Source organism: Cervus elaphus, chromosome 11, assembly GCF_910594005.1.
Source record: "Cervus elaphus chromosome 11, mCerEla1.1, whole genome shotgun sequence".
Lineage (NCBI taxonomy): Eukaryota > Metazoa > Chordata > Mammalia > Artiodactyla > Cervidae > Cervus > Cervus elaphus.
The window spans coordinates 102,056,219-102,077,647 of record NC_057825.1 but is presented as its reverse complement, the minus strand read 5'-3'; the positions used below and the strand labels follow the sequence as shown (position 1 = coordinate 102,077,647).

Here is a 21,429-nt window from a genome sequence, read left to right as displayed (position 1 = left end):
CCTTCCCACAGAAAACTGCTTTACCTCTTGAACTCATCTATGATTTTCTTTTTTTTTTAGCCGAGCTGCCTGGCAAGCGGGATCATAGTGTCCTGCCAGGGATGGAACCTGTGTCCTCTGCAATGGAAGTGTGGAGTCCTAACCACGGGACCACCAGAGAAGTCCCTTTTATGACTTATTTTAAATCTTTCCCCTCAGATTGTATTTTTCAACCCTCTGATATTTTTGGTTTTTCATCTTTGGGTGCTCTGGAGTGGTTTTTCTGTACCTTTTTTTTGGCTGCACTGGGTCTTTGTTGCAGAGCTTGGACTTTCTCCAGTTGTGGCGCATGGGCTCTAGAGCTTGAAGGCTCAGTAGCTGCCAAGCACAGGCCTCTCGAGTTGCAGTACTCAGGCTGAGTTGCCCTGCAGCATGTGGGGTCTTAATTCCCTGATCAGGGATTAAACCCACATTCTCTGCATTGGAAGGTGGATTTTTAACCACTGGACCACCACTGAAGTCTCTTCTGTATCTTTAAGAAACAATATCAAGAGTGGTCAGAGCAACTGCATCAAGGGCCAGGCATCAGGAGAACTCCTTTGCAAAGGCACTGAGGCAGCCAGTGACCATATCCTCCTAAGTCTCAAGTAAGTACCACACATTCTTCCTCATTCATATTTTATTAGGAAGCCAGATCAGAGAATTCATTAGTTATAAAACTTTAAACATGAATCACTCTTATCAAATACATGATTCAGGTGGCAACACCAGATTTTTCTTAAGACCAGAAGCAATGGCAAATAGGGCATTTCATTTTACAAATATTTAATAGTCATGAAAAAGACAAAAAACTTAAAAAAAAAACTTTGTGCCAATGTTAACATCCAGGAACTGCCGTAGAGATGAGGCTGTTACGGCTTAAATGTTACGATATGCTAGAAAAGTGACATGATATAAGTCATCTTTTATTAAAATAGAATATCTTTGTCTCTTTCCACCATATACATATAGATACTATCTCTTTAAATAAATATATATTATGTACTTTAAACAATGATGACTTACTTGACAACATTCACGTGGTGCTTTCCGGCTGGGGCATTTACTTGTTAAGGAAGACAAATACAAAAAAAATCAAGGGTCTTAAAGTAGGAATTTCCAGGGTTTGGGAGCAGTGTCTCAGCTCTCCTCACATGAGGAGTTCTGAGCCTTCCGAGGAGTCATCAGCAAATAAAAGTTCATCCGGCCCTGAGGTCCCCGAGGGCAACGTGCTGGACTGGGACCAAGAGACCCCACTCCTTACCAGCGTGTCCTCCGGTAAAACCCGGCTCTTCTCCGCCGTTCCTGTGGCGGGGGAAGCCAGAGCTGGCTCTTCCCATCCCTCATTGCCCCCATTCAGGATGTACCGTTCCTCCTGAGGTCTGTGCTCATGAACTTCCGCGGTAACCACGCTGACGGTGGCGCTGGGCGTGCAGGAAGCAGTGATGGAGTCGGGATCGATGCTTAAGTCCAGCCGGGCCAGTGCCGAGCCCTCAGCCCGGCCCTCCCCACTCTCTGGAAACTGCGTGTTGACATAAATGACATCGGCTTTGTCCCCAGCCGCAGGCAGACTCTCTAAGAGCTTTTCTAGCTGCAACCTCAGCACTGAAAAGGTGGGGCGGTCCAGGGGCTCAGCTCTCCAGCACGAGTGCATGATTTCATACCTGCAAGCGAAGAAGAGCGTGTGACCTCCCCAGAGCAGCACCCAGAGCCCATGTGCCAACCGTCCGGTTGTCCCACAAAGGAGGGAATGGAGGGGCTTGGGGATGGAGGTGAGAGTCGGGGTCAGTGTCCTGGCTCCCCACTCCCCATCGTTCCAGGTCCTGGGAGGCTCGAGGAATGAAGTCGAGAGGTGGGTTGGGGTGGACAGGTGTGTGAACCATGAGGGCAGTGCTATGACAGCAACAGGTGAGCCCTGCACTGGGACAGCCCCTGATTTGGGGCGGCTGCAGCTTCGGGCATGTGTGGGGCTGCTACGTCTTGGCCATCTGCCGCCGCTCCATGAAGCAGCCATGCACGGCCATTCAGACACGGGGGCCCCTGCTCTTGCCCGTGAGCTCTGCCTTCTCTAGTAAAACGAATAATGACTGACCTGTAGTATTTACTACCTAACAGCTGTCATTTAAGGTACTTTTAGACATGTTAGCTTGGCAACAACACACGTGCCTACACAAGTACTGTTAAACCCATTTTATAGACAAGGCTCCGGAGAGGGTGATGCTTGGCCCTCCCCAGTTTGATGGGGAAACTGACCCGCACTGAGGAGTGTCTGGTGCCCCAGCCCATGTTCCTAACCACTAAGCTGCCCCGCCTGCCATCGGTCAGACCCTCATGCACCTGGCTTCTACTCTCTGGGCAAATGGGGGACCATGGAAAGACTGTGTTTAGGAGCATTTTCATGATCAGATGATAATTTTAAGAAAAGTCGGTTTGGATGCCACCCAAAGGATACACTAGGATCCTGGGATTGATGAAAAGAGGAAGACAGGAGAAAGGACAGCCAGTGCACTCTTACAGGGAAGAGGGACCTGAACTGCTCATTCATTTACATGTCTATGATGTCACTGTGCCTAGGTTCCCACAAGTGTGATCACTCTAGACCCTGCCCAGCCCTGGGCTTCTGTGGTTTGATAGCACAAGCAGACACTGTTTTATTGCACTTTTTCCCCCACAGGCATAAACCCACACTCCTTCTTGCATTTCATTTTATCACACTTCAAGATACTGTGTTTTTTTACAAATTAAAATTTTTTATTGGTTTATTTGGTTGCACTGGGTCTTAGCTGTGGCGCAAAGATTTTCAATCTTCGTGGCAGCACACAGGATCTTTAGTTGTGGCATGCAGGCTCTAGTTCCCTGACCAGGGATCAAACCCAGACCCTTTGCATTGGGAGCACGGAGTCTTGGCCACTGGACTGCAAGGGAAGTCCCTGGGTTTTACAAATTGAAGGTTTGTGGCAACACCATGGTGAGCAAGTCTGTTGGCACCATTTTCCCAACAGCATTAGACTGCGTCACAGTCCGATAATTCTCACAATATTTCAAACCTTTTCATTATTATTGTTTGTCAGGGTGACCTATGATTCAGTGTTCTTTGATGTTACTCTTATAATATTTTTGAGATGCCTCAAACTGTGCCCATGGAAGACGGCAGATTTAATCAGTGGATGTTGTGTATATTCTGACAGCTCTACCCACTGGCTATTCCTCGGTCCCGTTCCCTCTCCTTGGACCTCTGTCTTCCCTGAGATATAACAATATTGAAATTAAGTTATTAATAACCGTGCAATGGCCCCTAAGTGTTCAAGTGCAAGGAAGAGTCACACGTCTCTTGCTTTAAATCAAAAGCTAGATATGATTAAACTTAGTGAGGAAGGCATGTCAAGAATGAAAGCCAAGACAGGCCAGAAGCCTCTTGGGCCAAACAGTTAGCCAAGTTGTGAAAGCAAAGGAAAAATTCTTGAAGGAAACTGAAAGCGCTGCTCCAGGGAACACATGAATGATGAGAAAGCAAAACAGCCTTATTGCTGATATGGAAGAGTTTCAGTGGTCTGGACAGAAAATCAAACCAGCCACAGCATTCCCTTAAGCCAAAACCGAATTCAGAGCAAGGCCCTAACTCTCTTCAATTCTATGAAGTCTGAGAGGTGAGGAAGTTGCAGAAGAAAAGTTTGAAGCTAACCTGAGGTTTTAGAAAAGAAGCTGTCTCAATAATATAAAAGTGCAGAGTGAAGCAGCAGTGTTATGTAGAAGCTACAGCTACACAGAAGATATAGCTTGGATAGTGAATGAAGATGACTGTACCAAACAACAGATTTTCAGAGTTGACAAAATAGTCCTGATTGGAAGAAGACGCCACCCAGGACTTTCATAGCCAGAAAGCAGAAATCACGGCCTGGCTTCAAAGCTTCAAGGGACAGACTTACTCTCTTGTTTGGAACTAATGCAATTAGCAGATGACTTTAAGTGGAAACCAGTGGGTGTTTTTTGTTTTTTTTTTTTACCACTCCAAAAGTCCTGGGCCCTGGAGAATTACCCTAAATCTGCTCTGCCTGTGCTCTATACATGGAACGACAAAGCCTGGATGACAGCACATCTGTTTATAGCATGGTTTACTGAATATTTTCAGCCCACTGTTGAGATCAATTGCTCAGAGAAATAGAGTCCTTTAAAAATAATCCTGCTCATTGACAATGTACCTGATCACCCAAGAGCTCTGATGGAGATGTACAGGATTTATGCTATTTTCTGCCGGCTAACACAATATCATTCTATAGCCCATGGATCAAGGAGTAATTTCGATTTTCAAGTCTTAATACTCAAGAAATATATTCTATAAAGCTATAGCTGTTGTGGATAGAGATTTCTTTGATGAATCTGAGCAAAGTAAATTGAAAATATTCTTGAAAAGATTCACTATTCTATTGATAGATGCCATTAGAACATTTGTAATTCATGGCAAGAGGTCAAAATATCATCATACATAGGAGTTCGAAAGAAGTTGATTCCAACCATCAAGGATGACTTTTAGGGTCAAGGCTTCAGTAAAGGAAGTAACTGCTCCAATATTTTGACCACCTGATTTGAAGAGCCAACTAACTGGAAAAGACCCTGATGCTGGGAAAGATTGAGGGCAGGGTGAAAACAGGGTGGCAGAGGATGAGATGGTTGGATGGCATCACTGACTCAGTGGACATGAGTTTGAGCAAACTCCGGGAGATGGTGAAGGACAGAGAAGCCTGTCCATGGGGTCACAAAGAGTTGGAAACAACTTAGCGACTGAACAGCAATAGCAAGAGAAACAACTGAAGATATGGTTGGAATAGCAAGGGAACTAGAATAAGCAGTGAAGTCTAAAACTGTGACTGAACAACTGCTGTTCCCAGCACCCAGACTCTAGAGGGGACCTGGGAAGCAGGCCTGGCTCACCAGAGCCTCTGCAAGCCCGCAGTGGCGTGAGGGGCCAGTCAGGGCACAGACACCACAGACTAGCTGCTTCATCCGGCTTCCCAGCCAGCTGGCATTGCTGACACTGAGGCTTTCACTACAGAATCTCTCAGAAAACCGACTCAGCATTCCCTCGCCTTGGCTCTACGTGAATCATCTGAAACCACAATGTGACACAGCCTAGACCTTGCTAAGAGCTCAGATAATCAACTTCTCCTGGAGCACAAGAGAAGCCAAGAAAGAAACAGCCACAAAATGCTCTATTCAATATTGCTTCATGGAAAGGTCTTCCTCATTTGCAGAAGCAAACATTTCATTCACGTGGCCCTTGCAGAAATAACCATGAAACCCCAGATCTAATTAAATTAGGATTTCATGATTTTCTTGTAAAGGGCTTGGGTTTTCTGTTTCTGTTCTAAATTTTATGGATTTACAACCATAATCACCGCCACCACCTCCAAGCAGAGTAAGGCTCTGATCAAAAAAGCTTCCTTTTATTTGGCTGAGATGGGATGTTGGAGGCCCACGAGCAAACTGACAGGGGTGTTCTCAGGGGTGTGAGAAAGCAGAGCCAGCGTGCAAGTGTGAGTGCGTCTGTGTGTGTGTGTGTTGGTGGGGGAGGGTCCTGCACAGGCCCACCTGCCCCAGCAGCCCGGCAAGGCATTCCATGATGGAGCCCATGCAGGTCCCCGGTCCTGAAAAGTTCTTGTTAAATATGGTGAGAGTGCCACAGGAAATTATTTTTATAAAATCTGCAAAGGGGCTTCCCTGGTGGTCCAGTGGTTAAGAATCCACCTGCCAATGCAGGAACACGGGTTAGACCCTGGTTGGAGAACTAAGATCGCACATACTGCGAGGTAGCTAAGCCCACAAGAAGAAGCCCACACACTGCGAGGACGATCCCGTGAGCCACAACTACTGAGCCCGAGCTCTCCAGCCCACGCTCCACAAGAGCGGAAGCCCCCGCAGAGGAGCCCGAGTGCTGCGACCAAGTGTTGTCCCCACTCTTATAGATAAAGCCAACCTTTCTTGAAAAGAGAGAGAGCAGTGAATCACCCAAGTACCCCATGCACTGTGAAGTCAACCTGTGTATCTGTAGGATTTACAGTCCTCCGTCATATCCATGACAAATTGTTTTCCGAAGCCCAGTGGACACCAAAACCTGCAGATGCTCAAGTCCCTTACACTTGGCTCTCTTTATCTGCGGGTTCTGCCTCCCCCCATACAGAAGGCCAACTGCGTTTCCTAGAGGTGACTATAGACCTTGAAAGCACGTGAGGGTCCCTGGAGACGAGCACGTGCCACCTCCCCCCACAGGAGGGTCCTGGTCCTGTTGTCTGTGCGTGGCACCCTCTGCCCACACCCACCTTACATGGAAGCGGCCCCACCCCAGTGGCCGTGTGTCCCCAGCTCTTTGCCGGCTGCCCCAAGATGGAGAGCAAGTGACTCACAATTCATCCAGGCAATCCTCGGGCTGCTTCAGCCGGTGGCCGTGGAGAAGGTAGTCATACATCTCATGGTTCTGGACTCCGGGGTAGGGGGTCATTCCTCGTGTGGCTATTTCCCACATGGTCACGCCAAATGCCCACTGAGGACAAAGCAACAACGTGAGGACTCAAGTTTTTCCAGAAAGGCTGAATGGACTTTTTCATTGGGAAAGGTCATTTCCTTAGAGCCCTGGTGATGGTGCACAAAGCTGACAATTATGTTGGAGACACGCTGCTCTCCCAACACGGCAACAGCATGGGGTTGGAACGTCACAGTTCCCCATTTTTACTAAAGTTGTTTGGGAAATGAGACAAAGGCAGTCTAGCCTTCTGTCACTTCACTGCTCTGTTTAATGTTCTGTTCCTACTATTGTTGGCAAGTGTTGTCTTTTCCTGCATGTGGGCTCAATTGTGTCCAACTCTTTGTCATTCCATGTACTGTAGCCCATGAGGCTCCTCTGCCCATGGAATTCTCCAGGCAAGGATACTGGAGAGGGTTGCCATTTCCTCCTCCAGGGGATTTTCCCGGCCCCAGGATCAAACCATTTCCTGCACTGGAAGGCGGGTTCTTTACCACTGAGCCACCTGGGAAGCCCTGTTTTTTTTCCCAAATCTCTGGTTAAGGGTATCTGTCATTACACAGCACCTTTTATACAGCATCTTGGTTCCAAACAGCCATTGGATGAATTCATTTAATTTAATGTGAATCTGAAATATCTTAGTTGCGGGTGATAAGTCACTATATTGTAGCAGAGGAAAGTGGGGATAAATGAAGGGCCTTTGCATGTCAGGCTACTTTACCAGAATCTAGTGTCCCACCTGGAATTAAGCATCAAGCAATAAATAAAAGAAGGGTGAGCCTGCCCCAATCCTCAGTTGATCAAAGAGTAAGTTGTCTTGTGGCACCAGCTGAGGTCATTTCTTTCAACTTGCCTTCATCTTTGCAATGCGAGGGCCCGAATCAAAGCTCTGAACATACCACGTCACTTTTACTGGTGTAGACTCGGTCTGCGAGACTCTCTATGGCGATCCATTTCACAGGCATCTTTGCGATGCGGCCCTGGCGATAGTAATCACCGCTATAGATCTTCTTAGAGAGGCCAAAGTCTGCCACACAGACAGTCATGTCATCTCGCAACCTACAGAGAGAGACAGAGTGAGTTCACATCCTCAGCGACATCAGAGGCAAAGCCTTAAATCCCAGGTCCGCACCCGATGCAACTGAGAACATTCAGGATAAGTACAAAAAGTGGGCTTCCCCAGTGGATCAGGGGTAAAGTATCTGCTTGCAATGCAGGAGACACAGGTTCAGTCAGGAAGACTCCTTGGAGGAGGACATGGCAACCCCCTCCAGTATTCTTGCCTGGGAAATCCTATGGATGGAGAAGCCTGGTGGGACACGACTGAGCGACTGAACATCAACAATGGCTACTGAAGCCGACTGAAGAGAGGGGAAGCTGACGTTCAAAGTTGTTGTGTAAGCCCTTATCTCTTTGCTGCAGAAGGAAAGTTTTCGTGCACTCAGGACAAAACTGCTTCACAAGATAGCATCGTGAAAACTCAGGGACAGAACTGTTATGCTTTTCATGACTGTCTTCATGATTGCTGTTTAGTCACCAAGTCGTGCCTGACTCTTTGTGACTCCATGGACTGCAGCCTGCCAGGCTCCTCTGTCCATGGGATTTCTCAGGCATGCTGAGTTGACTTATATGTAATTCTGGATCCCAAAAAACCTGATGGCAGTCAGGGAGGCCCCCAAAGTCACAGCTAGGACTCCGAGATGCATGAGAGTGTGAAAATAAAAAAGTATTCATATATACACACTATATACACTACTATATAAAAAACAATAACTAATAAGGACCTACTGCATAGCATAGGGAACTCTACTCAATACTCTGTCATTACCTATATGGGAAAATAATGTAAAAAGAGTGGATATATAAGTATATGTACAACTGATTCACTTTGCTACACACCTGAAACTAAAACAACATTGTAACTCAAGCAGACTCCAATAAAAATAAAATAAAAAAAGTCACAGGGGAAAGTTTTGGAAGTCAACCAGACTCTTGGAAGCAGAGATAGGGAAAACCCTCAAGCAAAAAACCCAGTCATATCTCAGGGTGGTAGAAATCCTGTCTCCAGAGCCAGCCACGCCGTCCCTCTCCCAAATCTAGCCCTCCTCCATATTTTAACAGCAACATGCCACCCGCCACTCCTACAGATATCTACCACCGTGGGGTTCCAACTGCCTCCAGGATGAGCCAGGCCTCTTACATGCAGTTTCGAGCAGCTAAATCCCGGTGAAGAAAGTTCCTGTTGCTCAGATACTCCATTCCCTGGGCAATGTCCACCATGAACTTCAGCAGTGTCTGCAGGGGGATATGCTAGGGGGTGGGAGACAGGAGGAGACAGACTGTTATTATTATTTGGTTGCGCTGTGCAGCGTGAAGCTAGTCGCTCAGTCGTGTCTGACTCTTTGAGACCCCACGGACTGTAGCCCACCAAGCTTCTCCATTCATGGGATTTTCCAGGCAAGAATACTGGAGTGGGTTGCCATTCCCTTCTCCAGAGGATCTTCCTGACCCAGGAATCGAACCCAGGTCTCCTGCATTGCAGGCAGACTCTTCACCACCTGAGGCGCCAGGGAAGCCCTGTGCAGCTTATAGGACCTTAATTCCCCAACAGGGATTGAACCCACGGGCTACCTGGTGGCTCAGATGGTAAAGAATCCGCCTGCAATTCAGAAGACTCAGGTTCAGTTCCTGGGTGGGGAAGATCCCCTGGAGAAGGGAATGGCTACCCACTCCAGTATTCTTGCCTGGGGGATTCTGTGGACAGAAGAGCCTTGTGGGCTACAGTCCACGGGGTCACAAAGAGTCAGACATGACTGAGTGACTAACACAGAGATTGAACACAGGCCATGGCAGTGAAAGTGCCAAGTCCTAACTGCTAGAATTCCTGAGAGATTATTTTTTAAAAAGGAAACCAAGTTATTTCCCCTTAAGGGGGAAAATGATGGCTTTATTTCTTAGAAGTGTGGCCATGAAACAAGGAAATTTCCACATCACTAATGTCGATGGCTCAGTGGTACAGAATTTGCCTGCTGATTCAGGAGATGCAGGATACGAGGGTTTGGTCCCTGGGTCAGGAAGATCCCCTGGAGGAGGGCATGGCAACCCACTCCAGTATTCTTTCCTGGAGAATCCCATGGACAGAGGAGCCTGGCGGGTTACAGCCAAAGGGTCACAAAGAGGCAGACACGACTTAAGAGACTGAGCATGCATGCAACCTCACAAATGAGGTTTTTAAAAGGGATGAAAAGACACAAACAAAACCAGCAAACCCTAAAACTTCTTGCAAACATCACATTTGATTGTTTCTTTAGAAGTATTGACAGTGAGTAATAGTCTTTTCACAAGTCACAAGGTCAAACGGGATCCTTGTATCCTTCTGAGCGGCAATGGGGCCAAGAAGGGAAAGGAGGGGAGGTCTGGTTTCAGTGGGGGAGGGTGTGGGGGGAAGGTCTAGGGTTTGGATGGCAAAAAGCCCTCCAAGAAGTAGCTGTTTCCAATTATGCACCCACATCTGCTACCGTTTCACTTCAAAATGTTTTGAAAGATACTTTTCTTCTTCTGGACAGAAAGCAGGATAGTCTTTACTCCTTATCATGGGTTCAAAGAACCACAAGTAAGGATTTAGGAGTTTTCATTTTCGTTTCTCTAGGGGGCCTTTCTTTAAGTGTGAACAGTCTAGTGTGTATTTTTTTTCCCTAGGTTGTAAAAATCAAACCAGACTGCGTGTTAGAAAGTCTACCGTGTTGGGATTGATTACGAGGGTGATGGTTCAGAAGACTTCTGTGTAGTAATCCAAGGTTTTAGTGCAATTGGAGCCCAAAAGGGAAGGGTTCACAAGTTCCTAGAACTCATAAATGAGTCCATCCTTGATACATTCTGCCCCAGGGGGTTGGACTGTCACGGCTTACTCTCTATGGCACTTGAGTCTTCTAAAGTGGTACTGATGAAGACACTGAATTTTTTAAAACACTTATTTATTTATTTAAAAAATTTATTTATTTTGGCTGTGCCAGGTCTTAGCTGTGGCACTTGGGGTCTTTAGTTGTGGCACGTAGGATCTACTTCCCTGAATAGGGATCGAACCTACGCCCCCTGCACTGGGAGCGTGAAGTCTTAGCCACAGGACCCAAGAAAATCCCAAGACACTGAATTTTTAATAATTTATATTTCCCAACTAAGACACACATCAACCACAGACTGTATAAAAAAATGCTTTAATTATCCTTTACCCTTAAAGAAAATGTAAGCAAATCAGGCATGAAACCTCATGCCTCTACTCTGTACATTTGGGGCATCTGGTTTTCTATATTCTAATCTCTAGGAAAGGATTTGGGTGCTAAGAAATATCAAATCTGCTGACATTTGTGAAAGGATAATGAATATCAGGTGCTATTGATTTGTGTCATTTTTTTTCCAAGCACAACTACATTATTCCTGCAGACTGTGACCAAAGATCATGTAAAAGATAACTGTATGGCAAAACTAGTAAATGAGTTCAGTAAGGTCGCAGGATACTAGGTTGACATACAAAACTCAATTGCATTTCTATGACCTAAACAATGAACTGTCCAAAAATGAAATTAAGAAAACATCTACAAAAGAATTAACAACAAAATACTTAGGAATAAATTCAACAAAAGAAGTGCAAAACTTATACTCTGACAACTATAAAACAAAAGAATTAAATTAGTTCTAAATTAATAGAGAAGTGTCCAGTGTCCATGGATCAGAAGACCAGGGGTGCTGCTCACACAAAGAAGTGTGTCACACGGCCCAGCTGAAAAAGCACAGGCACGTGACTGAGACCACTCTAGGAGAACAGAAGGTATTTATTCCCAAGGACCGGACTGATAAGGCAGCAGAGATTTGAATAAAAGCTTGATTTTCTAGTTTGCCTATGAAGCATTTTGTGACTTCCAGCTTTACCTGTGGCTATAAGGTAGCAAAATATAAAAATATACTCCTTTTAAATTTTTATAAAAACCTGGGGGTTTTCATCATTGGAAATATACCTGTATTTTTGCAAATAGAAATGATTCATTAGCAAGTAAAAGGCTGTGTACTTGTTTCCTTACTTGTTATTTTTTTAAAACTTTTTAATTTGTTTCTTTACTAATTTTGCTCAAAAAAACATAGGATGACAGCAGTATTCTTGGCAGACACAGACAAACTGATTCTAGAGTTTACATGGAAGGGCAACAAAACTAGAATAGTGAAAACAATTCTGAAAAAGTAGATAAATTTGGAGGAATCACATTATCCGATTTTACGACAATAAAGCTACAGTAATATTGATGATGTGATAAGGGCAAAGGATGGCCCATAGCTTGATGGAACAGAGCAGAGAACTCAGAAACAGACCTACACGTGTACACGGTTGATTTTAGACAAAGGTGCAAAAGCAATGAATGGATGAAGGACAGCCTTTTCACAAATGATGCTGGTCATCTATAAACAAAATAGCAACAGACTAAATTTCACCCCATTAATGAAAAATGGCTCATAGACTTAAACATAACACATAAACAAATTTTTAGAAGAAAACATAGAAGAAAATCTCTGGCGGGCTAGGCAAACAGTCCTCGGACAAAACAGTGAAAGTATGATCCATGAAAATAAAAAATTGTTGGGACTTCTCTGGTGGTACAATGGATGAGAATCCGCATGCCAATACAGGAGACAAGGATTTGATCCCTGATCTTGGAAGATTCAAGGGAGCGACTAAAGCTCGTGTGCCAGGAGTACTGAGGCCCGGGTGTCCCAGGGCCCGTGAGACACAGCTGAAGCCCGTGTGCCAGGAGTACTGAGGCCCGGGTGTCCTGGGCCCCTGAGACACAGCTGAAGCCCGTGTGCTCTGAGTACTGAGGCCCGGGTGTCCCAGGGCCCGTGAGACACAGCTGAAGCCCGTGTGCCAGGAAAACAGGCCCAGGTGTCCCAGGGCCCCTGAGACACAGCTGAAGCCCGTGTGCCCCGAGTACTGAGGCCCGGGTGTCCCAGGCCCATGAACACAACCACTGAGCTCAAAATGTTACAGCCACCAAAGGAGCCATGCCCTCGGGCCTGTGCTCCACAGCAAGAGAAACCACCACAATAATAAGCTCGTGGACCACCAGGAAGAGTGGCCCCGACCCACTGAAACTAGAGAAAGCCCAAGCACAGCACCGAAGACCCAGCACAACCAAAAATAAATGCATAAACTGCAAAAACCAAAACAGGTGTGAGCCTGGGACCACCACGGGAGCCAGAAGAAGGCAGGAACTCTTTCCCTTTTAGGTCCTTTCCCTCATCGCTCAAAAGAACAGAACAAAACCAAGAAAAAGAAAATAAAAAATCTCCTGGTGTTTCCATAACACTTGCATACACTACCAACAGGGGCAGCAAGGTATAGGAGAGAAGGCTCCAGAAAATGTTCTCCCTAAGCTGGTCTCCAGTTTTATGTTTTGTTTTTTTTAAAGATTTATTTTGTTTTTAAAAATAATTGTGTTGTATTTATTTATTTGGCTGTGCCATGTCTTAGTTGCAGCAGAGTCTTTGATGTTTTGTAGCAGAACACGGGATCTTTAGTTGAAACAGGTGGGATCTAGTTCCCTAACCAGGGATGGAAGCCAGGCCGCCTGCCCTGAGAGTGCAGAGTCTTAACCACTGGACCACCAGGGAAGTCCCTGCTTTATTTTTGACTTCTCTGGGTCTTCGTGGCTGCACAGGCTTTTCTCTAGTTGCAGTGAGCGGGGACTAGTCTGTTGCAATGCGGGGGCTTCTCATTGTAGTGCCTTCTCTTGTTGGAAGCACAGGCTCTAGTTGCATGGACTTCAGTAGTTGTGAAGGCTGTGGGGTACAGCCAGGCTATAACCAGGCTAAAGGGTACAGGCTCAGTAGACGTGGAGCACTGACTTAGTTGCGCCGTGGCGTATGGGATCGTCCTGGACCAGGGATGGAACACGTGTCCTCTGCACTGGGAGGTGGATTCTCAACCACTAGACCACCAGAGAAGCCCAGGTTTGTGGTTCCTCCAGCTGTCTCAATAAGGTTTCAGTAAGCGGCTGCTCCTCCAGGCCCACCCGTCTTGTGGGATGAGGACCTTCCCCGTGCTGCTGGTCTTATCAGGACTCCTCCCACCACTGGGGCTGGCCGGTGAGGCGCTTTCAGGCTAGGGCCTGTTTCTGTTTGGTTTCTCTGTGCTGTGGGGCTTCAGGGCAAGGCTGGCCCTGTGGGGTCTCGAGGGTGCCCCTCTCTCAGGGAAACCGTGGAAGGTAGGCAGGCAGGCCCAGCAATTCCTAATATGCTTTCTGAGGACAGAGGGGCGCAGGACAAACAGAAAGATGGATGTAACCAATTTCCCCTCGGGTTCTCTGAAAAACAACTCTGTGCAACCGGGAACTGAGATGGCTCCGACATCCGGTGATTTCAAAGTAAACAATCCAAAAAAAAAAGTAAACATCTGGTGATTTCATAGTAAACAATTCAAAAGACTTTGAAGGAAAGAGCCACTCTGATAGCAAGAGGGGCCCACTCAGCTCCACTCCCAGCTGGCTTCTCCCCCACATAAGATGAGGATAATGAAACCTGTGGGCTGGCCTGCTGGGACGACGAACATCCTACATCAACCTCCAGGGCCTGCAGTGAGGACTGGACAAAGGCCAGTGTCCCATTCTCCCTGCTTCACCTTCTAGGTTAGACGCTGAGGTTGTCCTGGCCCTGTCGCGGGAGCCCTGAGTACTGTTCAGGCAATGGGGTGATGAATTACCTTTGGTCCTGTCTCCAGTCGGGAATAGAGGAGGTAGGTGTGCAGATCCCCGTATTTCATGAAGGGTAAAATCACCATGGGCCTAGGGATGCCCTGAGGGCTCATTTCTATACATACGCCTGGAATTAAAACCAGAGAGTAAGTTACAAAGAGCCCTTGTTCCCAGTGAGCAAAAAACGCGCTGCAGGAGCGCTGGGTAATTGAAACCATGCAGTCTCAAGTTAACGGTTAAAAAAACAAAACAAAACACTCATAACTCACACACTCTGTGTCCTAGAATATAGAACACACACTGGGGTCCACTTCTTGGTATTTTTTTTTTCTTTCAGACTAGTGCTAATCTTTGCATGAAAGTTCTCAAAAAATTAATCAATACCAAGAACAGCCATGGAGAAGGATATGGCAACCCACTCCTGTATTCTTGCCTGAGAAATCCCATGGACAGAGGAACCTGGTGAGCTACAGTCCACGGGGTTGCAAAAGAGTCAGACATGACTTAGTGACTAAACAAAAAAAAACAAGTATAGCTGTAGAAACTCCTTGATTTTTGTTATACTGAGTCAAACTGAGGGCGAGGTGACCACAGTAGAATTCGAGGGCAAACTAGTTTCAGATGATGGTTAAATAATCAATCATATTAAGTCCCCTGCAACCAAATACTTAAAACTATTGGAAAAATTAATTCTGAGGGCCCATAGGTAAAATCCACATCTCTAAATGTTAACAGTTATACACAGGAAAGGCAATCCACGTCTCTAAATGTTAGCAGTTATACACAGGAAAAGCTCCACGTCATTTGTCACAGATGCTGGAATCAGCGTCTGTCTGTCACCTGAGATCAGGCTTGCAAAGCTCTTGCAGGTGGTAGCACAATGACTAAGCACCATTGTCCTCAGACTGCTGAAGTCAATAGCTACAAATGAGCAACAGTAGCTTCTTTGACACAACACTGTCTCCAAACATTAGTTTTCCCATCTCTCTGGCAGTGTCCATCATAATAAACATTGAAAATTCCCCCAAGAATATAGCATTTGTCAAGTCAAAGGACAGCCAAAAAAGAAGTCAGCAGAACATTCAATTATTTTTAGGTTGCTCTCCCCTTTTGGAAGAGCATCACACACCAACCACTTGAGACCAGCTCTCCACTGAGTATTTCTCAGTAAATGGTGTCACAAAACCAAATTCTCATTGTTAAATCACTGACTCAAATCCCATGAAACTGCCAACATAGACCCCAAGAAATTAATATGTTAAAAGATTTTTAATATATTTTCAAGTACTGATTTCTTGGTGTGTGCTGTGCTTAGCTGCTCGGTCATGTCTGACTCTTTGCAACCACATGGACTGCAGCCCGCCAGGCTCCTCTGTCCATGGGATTCTCCAGGCTAGAATACTGGAGTGGGTTGCCATGCCCTCCTCCAGGGGATCTTCCCGACCCAGGGTTGAATCTAGGTCTCTCATTGCAGGCGAATTCCTTACTGTCTGAGCCACCAAGGGAAGCCACATTTCTTGGGATCTATGTTGACAAATTTCATGGGACTTAATTCAATTGATTTACAAACTGTTTCTCGGGACTTTCCTGGTGGTCCAGTGGTTACCACTACTAAGCTTACACTGCAGGGGGCAGATTAAGTCCCTGAGGGGAACTAAGATCCTGTATGTCACTTGGTGGAGCCAAAAAAAGTTTTAAGAAAAATTGTTTTGCGAAGATGATCTATGGAATTTGTCTAATTTACAGCTTTACCCTACTAGCATTTGATTCATGTGCAACCTCAAGACAAATTGTAGCACAGCCAGCTTTCATGTCTTGTAAGTGGGGTAGTAGTGGTGGCTTAAGGGCTACATCATGTCTGACTCTTTTTCGATCCCCTGGAATGTAGCCTGCCAGGCTCCTCTGTCCATGGGATCCTTCAGGCAAGAACACTGGAGTGGCAGAATACTGGAGGAGCTGTTTCCTTCTCCAGGGAATCTTCCCGATCCAGGGAGTGAACCCAGATCTCCTGAATTGCAGGCAGATTCTTTACCGAGCCATAAGGGAAGCCTTGTAAGGGCGGGGGGTGGGGGCGGGAGGTAATTGAGGCTATTTTAATCCACAGCAACTTAGGATTCTGTGGACACTAAACATTCCTGAGTTCACTGGTGTCCAGGAAATTCAGGCCTATTTTTACAACCAGCCAGAAAAATGCAACCATAAAAAGTCTTTTGGGAGAAAAATCCAACTCTTTTTTTTTTTTTTTTCCAGTTCCCCAACCAGGGATTGAACCCAGGCCTTCTGCAGAGGAACTGCTGAGTCCTAACCACCTGACTGCCAGGGAATTTGCAAAAACCCGATGTTATAAAGTACTCTGGGGTTATACAAAGCGTAACGTTTATCTGCCCCAGAGATTTTTGCTTTGGCCCAGAGTGTATCAGCCGAGGCCCTCCGGCCACCCAATGCTGCATTTCCCTGAGTACCTAGGAGCCGAATGACGTTCGGATGGTTGAAGTCTTTCATGCACGCGGCCTCACTGAGAAATTCCTCAATCTCTCGCTGTGAAAAGTTGTCCACTAAAAGAAAAGATGGAAAAGGTTAGCCATGAGTTATTACTCAGAGAAGGGAAAAGAGGAATAGCAATTTTATTCTCTAAAAGTAAAATCAGGAAAAGGCAAAATGATGGCGACAGTAAGAGCGGCTGCAGGCGCTGGCTGGGGCAGGGATGACTAGGTTGCGTCTGGGGATTTTAAGGAGGTGAAACTTCTGTGTGGCCCTGGAATGGTGGACACAGGACACAATGCATTTGTCAAAACCTACAGAACATACGACACACGCTGAACCCTAATGTAGCCTATTGCCGTTTACTCGCTAAGTTGTGTCTGACTCTTTGTGACCCTGTTGGACTGTAGTCCACCAGGCCCCTCTGTCCATGGGATTTCCCAGGCAATACTGGAGTGGGTTGCCATGTCCTTCTCCTGCGGATCTTCTTGACCCAGGGATCAAACCCATGTCTCCTGCACTGGCAGGTGGATTCTTTACTGCTAGAGCCACCAGGAAAACCCCCTTCTATAAATCTAAAACCATTCTAAAAATTAAGAGATCAAACCAGTCAATCCTAAAGGAAATTAGTCCTGAATATTCATTGGAAGGACTGACGCTGAAGCTGAAACGCCAATACTTTGGCCATCTGATGCGAAGAAATGAGTCATTGGAAAAGACCCTGATGCTGGGAAAGCTTGAAGGCAGGAGGAGAAGGGGACGACAGAGGATGAGATATTTGGGTGGCATCACCGACTCAATGGACATGAGTATGAGCAAGCTCTGGGAGTTGGTGATGGGCAGGGAAGCTTGGGGTGCTGCAGTCCGTGGAGTCGCAAAGAGTCGGACATGACTGAGCGACTGAATGGAACTGATTATTAAGAGCAAAAAACAAACAAAAAAAAAACCACCACCTAAAATCGAATCCAACTGGTCTGTTGCAATGACTTTTGCCTTAAAAAAAGAACAAATTGCTTCTCTCTCTCAGCACATTTCTTGCAAGTCTGGTTGCCCAACTCTGCCTTGTGAACTAGATGCACTTTCAGACCAAGTTTCTGGAATCGAGCCAACTCAAAAGAGACATCTAAAATTCTATAGTTGGGCTAAGTGAAATAAGCCAGTCACACAAGGACAAATACTGTATGATTCCACTTTTGTGAGGTATTTAGAAAAGTCCAATTCACAGAAAGTTGAATGGTGAGTGCCAGGAGCCAGAAGGGGTGGGGAGGATGGGGGTTGTTCTTTAATGGGTATGGAGTTCAGTTTTGTGAGGTGAAAAAGTTATGGAGGTGGATGGTGGTGATGGTTGCACAAGAATATGAATGTACTCAATGTCTCTGAACTGTAAACTTAAAAGATTCTTAGGATGATGTATTTTGTGTTATGTCACTTTTTTAGTTGCTACGTTGTGTCTGACTCTTTGCAACCCCATGGACTGTAGCCTCTGTCTATGGGATTTCCCAGGCAAGAATACTGAAGCAGTTTGTCCTTCCCTCCTCCTGGGGATCTTCCCCCGACCCAGGGGTTGAACCCATGTCTCCTGCATTGGCAGGAGGATTCTTTACTACTGAGCCGCTACAATTAAAATCAACCATAGGGAATTCCCAGGTGGTCCAGTGGTTAGGATTCTGAGCTTTCACCGCTAAGGGCCCTGGTTCAATCTCTGGTTGCAGAACTAAGATTCCGCAAATCTTGCAGGGTGCACCCCTACCAAAAAAACAGGAAAAAAAATCAAACATAAAGCCGGCACACCTTAGGGAATGCACATAACAGGAGTGGGGTGTTGGCTGGAGTCGCATATAAGAGCACGTAGTACAGAGTCTGTACCTCCTATGGGCTTAATATATGTTAATCCTACTATCAAAGCAAACCAAGAAATGTCTGCCAACTTTGCCCCAAACAACCAAGTGTGTTGGTGGGCAAAACCCTCCCCTGTGGTCCAAGCCCTCCAGGCCAATATAGATGAGTGTGTGACTTGGAGGCCAGAGACTGGGCTTTCAATCTTTGATCATTAGCATGGATGCGATTCATATACAGATTACCCTAATTTTCTATTTTCTTTCATTCTTTTCTTAAAATGTACTTTTATTTATTTGTTTATTTTGTGGCCACACTGCATGGCATGTGGGACCTTAGTCCCCTGACCAGAGATCCCTCAGGGACGGAATCTGTGCCCCCTGCAGTGGACGCGCAGAGTCTTAATCACTGGACAACCAGGGAAGGCCTGTGCATATTCAGTTGCTCAGTTGTGTCTGACTCTTGGCGACCCCATGGACTGTAGCCTGCCAGGCTCCTCTGTGCATGGAAATTTCCAGGCAAGAATACTGGAGCAGCTTGCCATTTCCTTCTCCAGGGGATCTTCCCAACTCAGGAATTGAGCCCGTGTCTCCCTGGACACGAGCACAGATTCTAGAGTGTTCTAATTGGCATCTCTCACTATTTTTGTCAACGCTGTATTAATAGCTCCTCCTCCTCCACACTGCAACCAAAGTGAACATTCCAGAACGTCGTCTACTCTTGTTCCTCACTTGCTGAAGACTCTTAACAGTGCTTTACCACTCATGGGTTGGAAACAGACTCTGTGATGACTTTTCAGGCCCTTCCTGACCTAGATGCCCGCACTCTTCTGGGTTCACTTGAAGACTGTAGTTTATGATCACAGCTCTCCTTCCTATGCCTTTGATCAAAGAACACTTCTCCTGTCTCTGGGAATCCTGCCTTCCAGGCAGCCCACAGCTTCCAGCAGACCCACAACCACCCTCAAGTGAGGAAGTGAATCCACTGAGCTAAGCCAGAATGACCCCTAGGGTCAGATGCTGCTACCAGATCCACCCCGCCTTGGAAATTCACATCTTACTTTGGAATCATTATCTCTACTAGGTGACAGAGGCAGGGAGGTAGAGTAAACAACAGATGCTATTGTTTGGGTGGGTCATCCCAAAATGTGCCACAATGGCATACTGATTTTTCTGAATTACAGTTACTTAGGAAACGGCTAATGCAAGAGGGACGCTCTGACCCTCCTTTCTGTTTTCCTGAAAGCAGGAAATAAACCTCTCACGTGAAAGATGAAGGACATCCTTATCACCAGGGATAGGGAATTCAGGCTGAAGAAGCCTGTATAAACAAACCTTGATAGGTCTTTAAATTGACTACCCCAAGCCCAAACTCTGTTTGGATTCTTCACTTAATTGGACATCTCAAACTCAAGTTTCTTTGTCCTGTCATTTCCTCACAGTTGTGTTGTTTCTCTAAAACATTTACACACTGCCTCCTTTGGCCACTTTGTAAGTCCCATTTCTATGAGATCTCCCTGGGCATGAATTAAAATTTATGTTTTTTCTCCTTTTAATCTGTCCTGTGTCAATTTTATTATTAGGCCAGCCATGAGAACTTAAGACGGGTGGAGAGGCAGACTTCCCCCTCCTTGACAAGTGTAAAGAATATGCAAAAATATATCTGTGTGACTGAGTCATTTTGCTGTGCGCCTGAAACACTGGAGACCCACTGTGTGCGTGCATGCTCAGTGGCTCAGGCATGTCTGACTCTCTGTGACCCATGGACTGGAGCCCGCCAGGCTCTTCTGCCCATGGGGATTCTCCAGGCAAGAGTACTGGAGTGGGTTGCCATTCCCTTCCCCGGGGGATCTTCCCATCCCAGGGATCAAACTCTTGTCTCCTGCATTGCAGGCAGTTTCTTTACCACTAGCACCACCTGGGAAGCCCATAAATCAACAATACTTCAATAATAAATACATAAATAAACAAAACGTGAAAAAAGAAAAGAACATACGATGCGGGCATGAACAGTTCATCATAGTAGCTCTCCCTCTGTGACTTGACAGGATCCTGACATATGAGCTCCATCACCCATCACTGGCCTGATGAAGCACCAGATACTGAAACAGCTGCCCACCCCCAGAACAATCAGGGTTAACTCACACTTCATGGTTTTCACAGCCACCTTCTGAGAGGTCCCATCTTCCTGATTAAGATTTCCTTCCATGACAGACCCAAACTCTCCTGTGAAATAAAACAACATCTATATTGACCTTGTGCAAAATCTTTCCTGCCCACAAAAGTGGGATAGCACCAGAGCTGTTATTTTCATGTGACCCCCGAGTGACCTCCACACAGCAGCTGGTCAGAGCCAGCCCAGGCCACCTACACTGGTCAACCCAGCGCACGGGCCGTACACTAGCCTCCTGCTTGTCACAGGCTTGTTTGGCTCAGACTTAGCTCAGTTCATCCCTTTATTAAGCATCATAACTGATCCAGGAAACCATAAGACAACCTGGAAATTGTTACTGACATGCATCAAGTACAAACTCTTAATACTTCTGTCCTTCATCTGAAGATGATCTTGACATGAAATGTGTATCTTCACTTTTGTTCCTATGTAACTTGGCAGGTGCAAAGAATAGTAAGCTTAAGAACTAGAGGAAAACATTGAAAGTGTATGGTAAGCTGACCAATGAACTGCTGCTTTTTAATGATGGAAGGGAATTAATATTTTTAAGACGCTCTTTTCATACAGGCTCTTTTCTTTTTAAAATTTTATTATTTATTTATTTGCTTTTGGCTGTGTTGGGTCTTTGGGATTTCTCTAGTTGTGGTGGTGGCTTTCTCATTGTGGAGGCTT

General features: G+C 45.9%; 1 protein-coding gene and 1 long non-coding RNA gene across 2 annotated transcripts in view; one reads left to right on the top strand and one right to left on the bottom strand.

Annotated features, from left to right (window-relative positions):
• Nucleotides 1-290: 290 nt before the first annotated feature.
• LOC122704065 lies at nt 291-16,698 on the top strand. Its single transcript, XR_006343703.1, has 3 exons — nt 291-626; nt 11,043-11,050; nt 16,519-16,698. It is a non-coding gene; the product is annotated as an uncharacterized LOC122704065 (long non-coding RNA).
• MERTK (MER proto-oncogene, tyrosine kinase) overlaps nt 644-21,429 on the bottom strand; it is a 115,892-nt gene continuing 95,106 nt past the window's right edge. Inside the window, exons 13-19 of the mRNA XM_043918785.1 lie at nt 20,730-20,810; nt 16,731-16,823; nt 14,277-14,395; nt 8,733-8,842; nt 7,432-7,591; nt 6,417-6,553; nt 644-1,682 (exon numbers count right to left, since the gene is read on the bottom strand). Coding sequence (XP_043774720.1) covers nt 1,169-1,682; nt 6,417-6,553; nt 7,432-7,591; nt 8,733-8,842; nt 14,277-14,395; nt 16,731-16,823; nt 20,730-20,810 — 1,214 coding nt within the window. The 3' untranslated portion in view covers nt 644-1,168. The remainder of the gene's footprint in view (nt 1,683-6,416; nt 6,554-7,431; nt 7,592-8,732; nt 8,843-14,276; nt 14,396-16,730; nt 16,824-20,729; nt 20,811-21,429) is intronic.